The sequence below is a fragment of the Engystomops pustulosus genome, chromosome 1, assembly GCF_040894005.1.
Source record: "Engystomops pustulosus chromosome 1, aEngPut4.maternal, whole genome shotgun sequence".
Classification (NCBI taxonomy): domain Eukaryota; kingdom Metazoa; phylum Chordata; class Amphibia; order Anura; family Leptodactylidae; genus Engystomops; species Engystomops pustulosus.
Genome location: NC_092411.1, coordinates 63,667,727 through 63,681,079, shown reverse-complemented (window position 1 = coordinate 63,681,079; position 13,353 = coordinate 63,667,727). Strand labels below are relative to the sequence as shown.

The 13,353-nt window shown below is 41.8% G+C and overlaps 1 protein-coding gene across 2 annotated transcripts in view; it reads left to right on the top strand.

Annotated features, from left to right (window-relative positions):
- CCDC60 (coiled-coil domain containing 60) overlaps positions 1-13,353 on the top strand; it is a 109,269-nt gene that overhangs the window by 50,307 nt on the left and 45,609 nt on the right. For both annotated transcript variants that reach the window (XM_072142286.1, XM_072142275.1), the window contains exon 3: positions 2,723-2,805. In XM_072142286.1, the coding sequence (XP_071998387.1) occupies positions 2,723-2,805 (83 nt within the window). The remainder of the gene's footprint in view (positions 1-2,722; positions 2,806-13,353) is intronic.

Here is a 13,353-nt window from a genome sequence, read left to right as displayed (position 1 = left end):
TATCCTAAACTTATAAGAACGCTACTACACTTGATCTTATACAAAAGGTTCTTAGAAGTGCTGTTTGGGGAGTAGCCTAGAGACAGGGGCTTGGATTGGCGAAAGCTCGCCTGGCAGCGGAACGCCAGCTCCATGCGCATCATGCGCTTCTTGCGCATCTGTTTACATTCCCCTCACCCGCCATATCCCAAACTTATAAGAACGCTACTACACTTAACTTGGTGCAGGCTGGGACCGAGTCTGACCCTGGGGCTGGTCATATACTGCCGACGCAGAGAATTGCGGGGCCTACCTCGGTCCAGGTCTCAAAGGCCTACTATACCTCCTCCCACCCCTCCTCCACCTCCTCCTCCTCCGAATTACCATCCGTGGGCATGGCGCCATCAGTCGGTAGCTCTAGGCACAGCAGCAGTGCCGTCGCTAAGCGACAGCAGGCGGTGCTGAAACTGCTGAGCCTAGGCGATAAAAGGCACACCGCCCAAGAGCTATTACAGGGCATTCCACATCAAAGTTGTTAACTTTGTCGCCACCCTGCTGTGTAATCCCCAAAATATACTTGCAAACTTTTACCATTTAGGGATATTATTTCAGCGCTTCTTGCGCATCTGTTTACATTCCCCTCACCCGCCATATCCTAAACTTATAAGAACGCTACTACACTTGATCTTATACAAAAGGTTCTTAGAAGTGCTGTTTGGGGAGTAGCCTATAGACAGGGGCTTGGATTGGCGAAAGCTCGCCTGGCAGCGGAGCGCCAGCTCCATGCCAAGATCCAACTAACATAGTTTTAACTGCAGCACCTTTAATCTACTACTAGTTCACTGCCTCCATACATGGTCCCCTTATCAAACGAGCTGTGTCAGGCAGAATTTTGGGTTGTTTTCATGGCTTCCATGCTGAAACTGCTGAGCCTAGGCGATAAAAGGCACACCGCCCAAGAGCTATTACAGGGCATTCCACATCAAAGTTGTTAACTTTGTCGCCACCCTGCTGTGTAATCCACAAAATATACTGGCAAACTTTTATCATGTACCGATATTATTTGAGCGCTTCTTGCTCACCTCCTTTGGTTCCTCTCTGCCACCCATTGGTTTGAAGCCTGAGTCCATTTAGGGTATGTCGCCATGACACTCTCTAGCCTGCTGCCGCTGCCTCTGCATGCCGTCCCCTATAGTGTCAGGGTCAATTATTGGATGTTTTAGATGCTATCTAGCTTCATTCTGTCACTCTGTCATGGCCATGCTGTTGCCCATAATTTTGGCATAATGGTGCGATTATGCAGCCTCAGAGGCATCCATGCATGCTGCCCCTGCTGTTTCCTGTCCATTTCCGTGGTGTTTCCATCCTTTTCTGAGGTTCCCAGGTGTTTGGCCAAGCTTCCCTGTGCAGAGCCTTGGTCCCCTTGAAAAATGCTCGAGTCTCCCATTGACTTCAATGGGGTTCGTTATTCGAGACGAGCACTCGAGCATCGGGAAAAGTTCGTCTCGAATAACGAGTACCCGAGCATTTTAGTGTTCGCTCATCTCTAGTTAAAACCTTTGTAAGACCCGAGGCTGTCATGGCAACCGATCATCGCCCCCGATGACACAGGGGGCGCCGATCAAATCCAAGATGGCGGTTAAAACCTGGTGCACTATGCAGCAAACACCCACGTTATCTTGTGAGCCCTCTCCATACGCCACAGCTGGCATGTGACGTAATTGTACGTCACATGTTGGTAAGAGGTTAAATGCGTATCAGCCGAAAATACAAGCAACTATCTAATGAGAATGGGCAGCCTCTCAACGTTTGCAGGACTGAGACATCCAGATTCCTGGATTCCAGGTAATCCAGCGCCAGAAGGGTCCCTGCCTTTTTCCAGGCCAGTAAAATGCAATGTTTGACAGAGCCAAGCAGGATAGCAGATGGATGAATATTCTGCACTGTAAGGCTACTTTCACACAAACTTATACGGCCTGGCGGGCATACGTTCCAGGGAGAGGAGGAGTGTTGACCCCTCCCCTCTTCATAGAGATGCAGAGCGCTGGACAGGTCCTATCTTTTCCCCGTGTATGGAGCGGTATGGTGCCGCATTTGTGCTGCACCATATCGCTCCGTGCGCCCATTGGCGCCTATGGGGGACGTATGTGCAAGCTGTACATACGCCCCCCTACGATAGTGTGAATATAACCTAAGGCTGGCATAGGAGGAAGGCCTCGTACACATGGTAAAGGGGATTATATAGAACCAGTTCAGAGTCTGCTCTAAAAAGCAAAACTTGTACTATCTTTAAAGGCTGAGTCCTGGGTAGCCTTGTGTAGCCTGGGTAGTCATTAGCCTCTCGCCTAGCTAAACCAATTCCATGCTCCGCAGTCATGGCCAGATGGGTCTGGTTTGGCTCAATCTCCAATCATGTCACAACTTAGAATGTTTGTAAGACCCCCTACACACAAACTTTGTTTTTGTCCATGTGCTAACCATCAATCCATCAAATAACACACAGACGAATTCATTTCTATAAGCTCATACATACAACCCAATACAGCGATTGAAAAAGAATAGTTTTATTATAGTAGAAAGACGTTTTGGTAACAAACAAATGTCTCAAAGCAAAAAATCTCAAATCCTTTTCATGCTGCTCTCTTCATAGTTTATATATTTTCAGTAGTTACAAGTAATCCTTTAATGTTATACAGAATGTTTTCTTGTACTTTAAGTTCTGGTTTCCATTCTTTCCTTTAAGGCGGCATCTTCCGGGTCCTCTGTGAATCTGAGGTATAGAAGAAAGGACACAAGCAGCTTTAATAAAGAGCTCAACCACACCAGGTAAGTGTTTCCCAGCAGAGTATTATGTGAAACTGCGGGGATATTCTATTGTTAGATGTTACATGGAGTTCAGTCTTTTACATGTGAGTCAGCAGTGGAATAACCTAACACAAGTAAAGTTTATCTCTTATTTATGGAAGTAATATTTTAATATGTTTGCATATGTGTTTCTCTTACTGTATTAGTAAAATATTAATGAGGCAATTTATTATACATATACCTACTGTGGAGATGCAGTTTTACTAGCCATGACATAGCATGATACAACTCAAGTTTTTTTCCACCCTAGTCACTTTCTAAAGAATGGGACGTGGTTAGTAAGGAGAGAATGTACAACACCCCTGCCAACACAGTGCCAACGTAGTGTTTTGCGAAACCAAATCCTCCCTCAATTCAATAGGGTTTTCTTTACGGCCTGATCAACATAGAGACTCCTCCAGTGTCTGCAAATGGTAATGTCACAGGTAACTGTCTGCCTGAGAAGGAATGTATAATGTGTAACCAATGAGATGGATACACTGTAGTTTCTGAAGAGAGTGCTGGTTGGATGAGAAACCTGCCATCCCACAAGGGGAGGTTATAAAACCCCTTGTGGCTGGAAAGTTCCAGGTCAGTCTTTAATGTCAGTCAAGATCAGCTCTACCAGAGGGTGCTGATAGTTTAATGGGGTAAAATCTGATGACAGTGTCTCTATAATCAAAGTAGCCTCCCTCTTGACTGCCATTTATTGAAGTGGCACATACTATGATTCATGTATTACTTGCAGAGAGGAGATTCTTCAGTAGAGTCATGTGTTACACATTGCTAGTATACATACATATATATAATATAAACAGTATATAATAATATATATAACATATATATATATAAAATATATATACACATACTAGCAATATTCAGAATATTTACTTCAATAGTTTAGTTGTAAAACAGACAAGCACTGTTCCAACTTTATTTGTTAGTAGATGCTAATACTTTCGGATCTATTGGACACTAAGCTCAGAAAGTCATTTACTGAAAATGTCAATGGATTCTGGCTTTTAACAGAGGCAGCTTGCTTTATAAGTTTATCGGCTCTTTTAGCTGAGGGTGTTTCATCCTTTCCGGAGTGATTTTTGGTTGATAGAAAAATAATTATAAAGGGTGATTTGCTTAAGGGAAACATTTAAAAGCAGTTGTGGCATTTATAACTTCCCCTTCGAACTACTGTAGGATAAATGCCTGAAAATACTGTAAATAAGTGCTGAGGACTGGCTCAAAATAGCTTACATTAAAACACACATTCATTATATTTGAATATTTTAAAGGGGTTCTATTATTGAAGACATGTCCTATCTTACCCCGTATTACGGCACTGTGCACCAAAATTCTTAGTTGATAAATGTGGTGTTGCACGGTGTTGCAAATATGCTGTTTGCGCAAAAATCTGCGACAATTAATTATAAGTCGAGAAGCTACATAGGACTAATGATAAATCTCCCCCTATGTTTGCATGTAACCAAGGAACTAGCAACATGTAAAAACGTGCCTCTCTAGTGTATGTACGTAATTGTAACATTGAACCTGTCTCTAACTGTGTAACAATTGTCAGGACGCTATGTACAAAAGAATTTTCCCAGGGGATCAATAGAGTGCTATCTTATGGTATTGATATCAGTGTCTGTGCACATGTGTGTGATGAGGCCAAGTTCTCTTCATTTACATGGGATTGAAAGGAATACCCAATGCATTCCTGTAACCATTTGCAACAATTCATGTATTTATTTGTTGTGTAAGATGTACAAATTAAAAGGGCATTTCTATGGATTACCTAGCCATATGTGGGGTCCTGCCCTGACCCGTCATTGTGAATGGAAGGTCCTACGTTCTCCTAGCAGTGAGAAGAAACTGGAATCTACATTATAGTTCTACTCGATCCCAATGATCTATTATGAATGAAAATTTTTAAAAATCTTGAAAGCTTTTCTGGATATTTTGGATTTGTTGTTCCTAGATCAAGGTATATTGTACCTCACAACTTCTATTATGTCTAATTATTTCGATAGAAAATTCACTGGTTGGCAGTTTTGGTTTTTCCTAATGAATATCTGATTAGTTCTCAATGTTGCTGTGAACAAAAAAGAAAACTTAAAGAGAACCTCCCACCACAAATCTACCTATAAAGGTAGATCGGGTGGTAGGTGGATGTAAGGGACGTGAGGAGAGCTCTTTTTAGAGCTAATCCTCACGTCCCCGCTAGCTATTGGGAAACTTTATTAACATAATATGTAAATTTAGTTATGCGGCTACTGGGGCGTGGAGTAGCCGGCACGAGGCTACACAGCGCGGCTACTCCACGCCCCGGTAGCCACATTTTTCCTCCTACCCTGTTGTGTGCGGCGCGCAGCTCCTCGTAGCTGCGCGCCCTCGTCTGACAAGCCGGCTACTGCGCATGCGCATTAGCTCCGGCCTCGGAGCTGGGACTGCTCAGCCGCCGCTCTGCGCATGCGCAGAACGCCATCATATCGGACGAGGGCGCGCAGCTACGAGGAGCTGCGCGCCGGACACAACAGGGTAGGAGGAGTAATGTGGCTACTGGGGCGTGGAGTAGCCGCGCTGTGTAGCCTCGTGCCGGCTACTCCACGCCCCAGTAGCCTCGTGCCGGCTACTCCACGCCCCATATTAGGTTAATAAAGTTTCCCAAAAGTTAGCGGGGACGTGAGGATTAGCTCTAAAAAGAGCTCTCCTCACGTCCCTTACATCCACCTACCACCCGATCTACCTTTATAGGTAGATTCGTGGTGGTAGGTTCTCTTTAAGGATGGCACAGTTACTGTTCAGAGGGGTGGCTGCACATTATACAACTTCATATACAACATAAGTCCAAAAGGAACAGAAAATGCGTATACATGGCCCAAATATTCAAGAAAAATACAAATTTCCTTGCAAACCCTAGTGGTCATGATCTTCTGGTCAACAATCCCTACACTGAATGAGTGCACAGGAAAGAAGACCACACACAGAGTCACAACACATTACCGGTTGTAATAGACCTATACTTCTCAACTTTTTCATAAGAGAAAAGGGAAAAAAGATGCAGCATGCATAAATTTTTTTGCCCTAAGCCATGCCTCTTGCTCCACCCCTTACTCCACCCCCATACAGTATAATTTCCCCTTAGTGCCTCCATCTCTCCCTCCCATTGTGTCCCCCCAGCTCCCGGTCACATTGTAGCCCATCTGATATTGTGCCCCAAGCTCCCCCTCATATGGTATTAAAGCCCCTTCAGCAGATCCCCCTGACATTGTGCTCCCCCAACAGCTAACCCACTTATTGTACCCTCCTCTTACCGTGCCCCAAGCAGCTCCGCATCTTATTGTGTCCATCCCCAGTAGCTCCCTATGTTATTGTTCAGCCCGAGCAGCTCCCATTTCTTATTTTGCCCCCCAGCAGCTCCCCTTCTTATTTTTCCACCTTTAGCAGCTCCCACTCTTTTTTTGCATCCACCCTAGCAGTTCCCCCTTTTATAGTGTCCCCCACCATTTTTCCCTCTTATAGTGTCCCCCAACCAGCTCTTCCTCTTATAGTACCCCCAGGGACTCCCCCTCTTATAGTGCCCTCCCAGCAGTTCCCCCACAGTAAAAAATAAAAACCTATACCCATCTTTCCCGCAGCAGCTCCTCTCTCCTGCTGTATGTAGCTATGAAGCCAGCAGTCAGAGATGACATGCGATTTGTTCATCCAATAGAGTTGTGTACATGGAGCCTAAGCCAGACCCATAAATGGAACCTGTCACCAGGGACTTCATTTTCACTAAAGACAGATTACAGAAGCCCATTACAGCTGCATTGCAAATGTGGCTTCCTACCTTTTCCAAGTATTTGTATTACAATATAATTGTGTGTTATAACTTACCTGGCTTCCTGACAGAATCCTCTTTGTAGTCCCAGGGGTCGGGCTTTGGTTTGGATGCATTTCAAAAAACATGTGACTTGTCTGTGGTGCAGACTTTAACGCTCTCAGCCCCCACCTGTGTGCTCCTGGTACAGCTTCTCCCTCCCCCACTGATGTCACCTCACCAGGCTGTCAGCTCTGTGAAGCAGCAGGAAGGTGGGGGGTTGAGGAGTGAGCAGCATAGACAAGTCTGATGATGTTTTTTGAAATTCATCCAAAGCAAAGCCCAACCCCTGGGACTACACAGAGGATTCTGTCAGGGTGCAAGGTAAGTTATAACACATAATTATATTGCAATGCAAATGCTTAGAGAAAGCAGAAAGGCATATGTACACTTCAGCTGTAAGGGGTTTTTGCAACCTGTCTTTAGTGAAAATGAGGTCCCTGGTGACAGGTTCCCTTTAATAAAGGTTAACTTACCACTCTTCACTCCAAGCTTCTCTTGAAGCCCCTGGCCTGCCCACAGATCCTGATACTAGTCCTTGACGATGAATTGTATCAGACACCGAACCCAACCCTGTGATGCCATGCACTATGGATGGGCTGGAATAAGAGATTGGTGCAGGAAACCCTGTTTGATAAATATTGTTTTGAGCGTTTCCTAGTGACCCATAGAGACATATTCATAGTAAATCATCAATCGGTTTATTATGGCACAAATGCTCTGTCCTTTTATAGAAATCAGCCACTTGGAAGACTGCTAGCCTGCTATAGGAAACTACATGATGTAGAACTGATGTGTCTGACCGCACATTTAGGAAATAAGACTCTGTTTTCCTTCTGACTACATGTTTCCATAATGGTGAATTCTCCTTCCATCATCATTTAGAGAAGGCTATTGGCGAGGTGGTAGGAGGCAGCAAATTCCTGTTACTTTGCAGAACATTACGTTTTAATTCTAAGAGCGTAATGAAACCCTTCTTATACTAAGGTGCGCTCGCTCTTTGACTAAAAGTACCTGACTCACCACGGCTTTCAATGTTGTCATATCAGTTGCCAAGGAAACTAAAAAAAATCATTGCAATTTTGCTGCAAGGCAAAAATCTATTTAATTGCTGTACTCCAAACATTTTTCACAATTATTTTTCCCCTATTTTATCCTGAAAGGACAGTGTTCTTTTACCGGGAACAATGACTCACATTAATTAGACAGCATTGTAGCGAGATCTACTTACTGAACTGCACAATTGTTTGAGTCACATTGTGTATTTTCATGGAGGATTAGCTATGACAACTAATGTTTGTCCATGGGGCGGGTTAGAGCGTAACATTTAAACTGCTCTCCAATTTAATTTTATTATCGACCTGCCATGGACCTTCTGTAACACAAATTTATGTTTAAACTGGAAGCTTTATGTCACCATAGTCATCAAAGTTTTACATATAGATGGCAGCAGTGCTGTACTGCAGGCTGATAAGAAAGACAAGGATGGAGGGGACAGAGGGTCACCACTGGATGGCACTTCTGCCCTATTGATCATTAATACCAGACAAAGAAGATACTTGTGAGTGCCATCTTGTGAAAGTTTTCTTGTATGTTGCACATAAGTAAAAAGTTGCACATTTGCACAAGTAAATATTCAAAGAGCAGCAAAGGTTCGGGGTCAGAGATGAAGCAGGAGGTCAGGGCTGGCAGCAGAGGAGCAGAATCGGGAACAGGTCCGGGGTCACAACGGGAGGTCAATACACAGGAACAGGTCATAGGTAATAGCTTTTTCTTGGGCATAGAGTGCAAAGATGCTTGGAGAAGACGAGTTTTAACCAATTGCGAAAGCGACCTGTGGCCAGCGCCAATCAGCAGTGCACTGGCCCTTTAAATTTGAGAGCGCCCTAGGGAACAGGGCCACACACGCCGGGAAGCCGGGACAGGAGCAGGAGCGTGGAGAGGTAAGTGAGACGAGGAAGGGCCTCCGCCAGGGAGAGGTGTGGGTCACAGGAGCACCAGTGGCACCCTTGCTATGTCATGCAGCTTTAATCTAATACACATCTCTTGCATTTGTTCCTTCCTTAACACAGAGCATACAAAATTGCTAGTCAGTGCCCAAATAATTTCCCATCTGAGAAAGTCTCCCAGTTACATGCCCCAATTCATGCCTCACTCTGCTGCCTTGTTTCTCATCTGTGAATCTCACTGGCTAACCATTCCACCATGGTTTCACTCCAAAATAATAACCATGACCTCTTCATTTATACCTCTCTGAACTAAGCTCCCTATAACTTCCCAGGTGTAATTTCCAAACCTTAAAAGGCATCCTGCTTTCCTCTCCAAGACTTCTCTTTATTACTCCATCACATCACATTGCCCCAAGAAGCCAACTCATCAAGTCAAAACAAGGAGTTAAACAGCAACTATAAACCTATGTGCCTTCTTTCTGCTCTTTCTCCTTCAGTGAGCAGGCTTCTGAAGTCTGCCCACTTGACATAGATAGAAAGTCTAATGATTAACTCTTTGCATACCTAGAGAATATTTCACCTGATGATTTACACACACATACAAACACTACTGCTCAGAGCTGAACATTGATACACTTACACTGCTATTAGCGAGCAGGCATCATTTATGTCTGACAGGTTATAATAAATCCATTTTGCGGGGGTATCTGCCTGAAAATCAATTAATGTAAGAACGTGATACAAATTTTAAGAACATTTACAATTTTTTCTATGTGCTCTTCTCTTCCCCTTCATTTGCACAAGTTACATTCAGTATTTGTACTGATGACATAAATAGTGTTTTCAAAGCTGGAAATAGAACCTTCTACTGATACGTAGAGAGCTAGATTGTTCTCTAGACAAAGCTGCTTCTTATATACCTCCCAATGTGATTATATACAATTAGGCAGACTTCTTTTACCAGGACTTTATATATTTTATTCACTTCTTCAACAAGAATAAAAAAAAAAATCAAAAATAATGGCAAGGTAGTCAATGTTAAAATAATGTTATAAAATAATACAAAAGTAAAAAAAAAAACTTAATGTGACCATTAAGCAGCTTATGGGGTCAAATGTTGTAAAAAAAAAAAATACTGCATATACTCGCATATAAGCCGAGTTTTTCGGGACAAAAAATGTGCTGAAAAAAACCTAATTCAGATTATACTCGAGGCTATAAAAATAATGGTGACTCAAAGGTGAGTACAGAATTTATTTTTTTTATAGGCTGGCTGTATTTTGGGCAGGGGCTGTTGGCTATATACTGGGGGCAGTGGCTGTTGGCTATATACTGGGGGGCATCGGCTGCTGGTTATTTATTGGGGAGCATCAGTTGCTGGACATATACTGGGGCAGGAGCTGCTGGCAATATACTAGGGGGCATGGGCTGGGTAGCTTTATACTAGGGGGCATAGGTTTTCCCAGTTTTTTTGTGTTAAAATTAGGTACCTACCTATATATACAGTAAGTGAAGTCATGCTGAGGATAATAAATAAACATTGGAGCTAAAAACCATACAGTAAACTCTACCGATCAGGGCCGGCATTTGTGGGTTACAAACTGGTAATTTGCTCAGGGCACCCTGTCCTAAAGGGGCTCTAATAGATGACCATTTATGGGGCTCTAATAGATGCCACAGTTACAGGGGCAAACTTGTGAAAGAAAAAAAAAAGGTGAAAATGTCCCCCAGGGGGTCTTTTTATGACCTCGTGGGGGACATGTAAAGTAAAAACACATACACACAAAAAATATTACCAAATATTAATAAAAATGCATTCACATCTCCTCATAAGATGTGAAAAATATCCCCCGCTACACTACAAAAAGCACCGCAAGTTTGCCCGAGAGTATACCTATTGTATATCAAAATGACTGAAGCAAAATAGTGAATTCATTAATAATGTTCATTTTGAGAAAATTAAAAAAATAGGTACTATAAATTACAAAAAAAGCTTTTAACCCCAATTAAGACTATTCGAGATAGATCTCATGGTGTACAGTGTTCATTGGGTAACAATAGTTAAAATTTAAATTAGTCCAAAGACGGCAAAAGAGACACAGATATACAGGCGGTCCCCTACTTAAGGACACCCGACTTACAGACAACCCATAGTTACAGACAGACACCTCTGCCCACTGTGACCTCTGGTGAAGCTCTCTGGATGCTTTAAAATAGTCCCAGATTGCAATAATCAGCTTAAAATTGTCTGCAATGAAGCTTTATTGATAATCCTTGGTCCTATTACAGCAAAAAAATTTGAAACTCCAATTGTCACTGGGGCTAAAAAAAAAATTGTCGGGAACTACAATGATAAAATATACAGTTTCGACTTACATACAAATTCAACTTAAGAACAAACCTACAGTCCCTATCTTGTATGTAACCCGGGGACTGCCTGTACCTGGATTATGTAGGATTATCACACATGAAGGATTTCTCACAACAGCATGTATTTTCCTTCATGCCCCTGATGTTTTCATCAGTTCCACACTCAAAATTGTGCTTGAAGACAAGACTGTTTCTAAAGTCATTTGTATGCAAATGTTTACCATGTCACTTTTTATCCACCACCGTAAGAGATATATACACAGGAATGCAAACAAAATAAATTTTACCCCAAGGCAATGAAAGTAATTTGAATTTTGAGATACTACCATGAGAAGATAGGAAACCTGGGAGAAAAATGATGAGATATTATTTTAGGGTAAGGAATTAGCCGTAAGATAGGGCATTAAAAAAAGTGAATCGGATTGGCTGCATATTTTATATTGTCACCGTTTAAAGGGGGAGTGACAAGAGGATAAATACACGTGAATGAGCTTAGGTTTTAAGCAGCCTGTTTATTAATGTGCTATCCATTCTATAGAAATACTTCCACATTATATTCTTTTATTTATTTGCGTTTATTTAAATATCCATTACAATAAAATGGATACAAGACTTATTATGTTGAGGCGACTGATAAAAATGCAGTCTGCATATAAAAAAGGACCAGCTTTTATTTATTAATTCATTTTATTTTTGCATTTTTTTCTGCTCTTTCTCTAGTAGTGAGCTGTATATCTGAAACCTAGGGTATATTTCCCTTGATGATTCATCTTTATAAGAAGATTAGACAATCTACGGACTGTCTGTTAAGAGTAACGTCATTATACTCTTTATTGGGTTCCTTTATCTCTCAGCTGTCAGTGGATACAGGATAATGCTGATTTACAAAAACTGTCTTTGTCCGGATAGGGCTTTATTTATAGTGGTGCTTAGCAGGGTGAATACAGCCCTTGACGACAAAAGGATTTGGTCCTGTACGTTTATTAAAAATGATATATGTTAATTTGATATTTAAATCCAGCGCAAGTGCGCCTAGGGGGCATCATCTCTGGGCTCTGGCTGTTACATACCCCTGAAACACTTTTACTCTGTCTCTCTGCTCCCCTCATTGTAACCCGCTCTTGCTGCCTACTGAAATCTCACAGCAGCGCATGCAGTAAACTCACTGCTGCCACAAGATTAGGGAAGGGGCACTGAGAGTGAAGGAAGTAGCCCAGCGGGGCAGGGGGAAACGTGTAATCATCGAAGTCTGTAGGGGCTCTGATGACTCGGAGCACTTGCACTTGATTTTAAATAAATATCAAATTACATTTTTAATAAAAGAAATGGTCCAAATCCTGTAATAAGCATATGGCTGTATTCTGTATCTGCTGTAGAAGCTATCCAATGGTGAATACACCCCTTTTCCCATTTTCTATAAATAAGAAAGAAAGGCAGGGAAAAAGAAGGACACAGGAACATAATTCTTTCATAAAGTATATTACAAAGTGTAGTTAAAGGACATCTACCACCCGGATGAAGGATTGAATACTGAGCACACTTACATGCTGGTGTGTGCCCCCTCTGGTGGGATCTACTCTACTTTAAGCTTCCATTGCCCTTGTTTTTAAGAAAAAAAAGCTTTCAAAATTATGCAAATGAGCCGGAGGAGTTCCAGGCTCCATAGATGTTAATGGAGCCTGGAGCTCCTCGAGGTCATTTGTATAATTTTGAAAGCTTTTATTTAAAGACCAGGGCATAAGGAGCTAAAAGGACACCACCAAGTAAGTGTGCTTGGTTTGAAATCCTTCATCCTGGTGGTAGAATTTCTTTATAGTTTAGTTATAGATTAATGGTTTCAGAACCAAGGTTTCCTGATGCCTTGCTGCACACAGCAAAATTTCAGCTTTCTAAGTGAGGCATAGTAAGCTAAATATTTAGTATTTTTGTTTTTTTACATTTTTTGGTTTTAAATTAAAGTGAGGCTTTAATTTATTTGATACCCAAACAAAGCCAGTATATTTTTGTTTTTTGGGTTTTTATAAGAAGAAACCGCAAAAATAGGGGAAAAAATGTAAATTTTCTTAGTTTTTTGTTTTATAATTCCAAATAATTACATTTAACAATAAAACTTTATAACACAGCATATGGTCATCCCCTCACTCTCTGATTTACCAAACATTTATGCTGCTGCCATCATACAAGTAGCTATAATGTAAGTACAAGTAGCTAAATGATCTGTGTGGTTAATTTTACATTGAATACTATTGACAAATAATAATTCTCTATTTGTGTTCAGTGATTTTTATTTTTGCAATACTGTTCCACCAATGTCCATTGGCTGTGCCTAATATTGCACTGCAGCCCATTCAA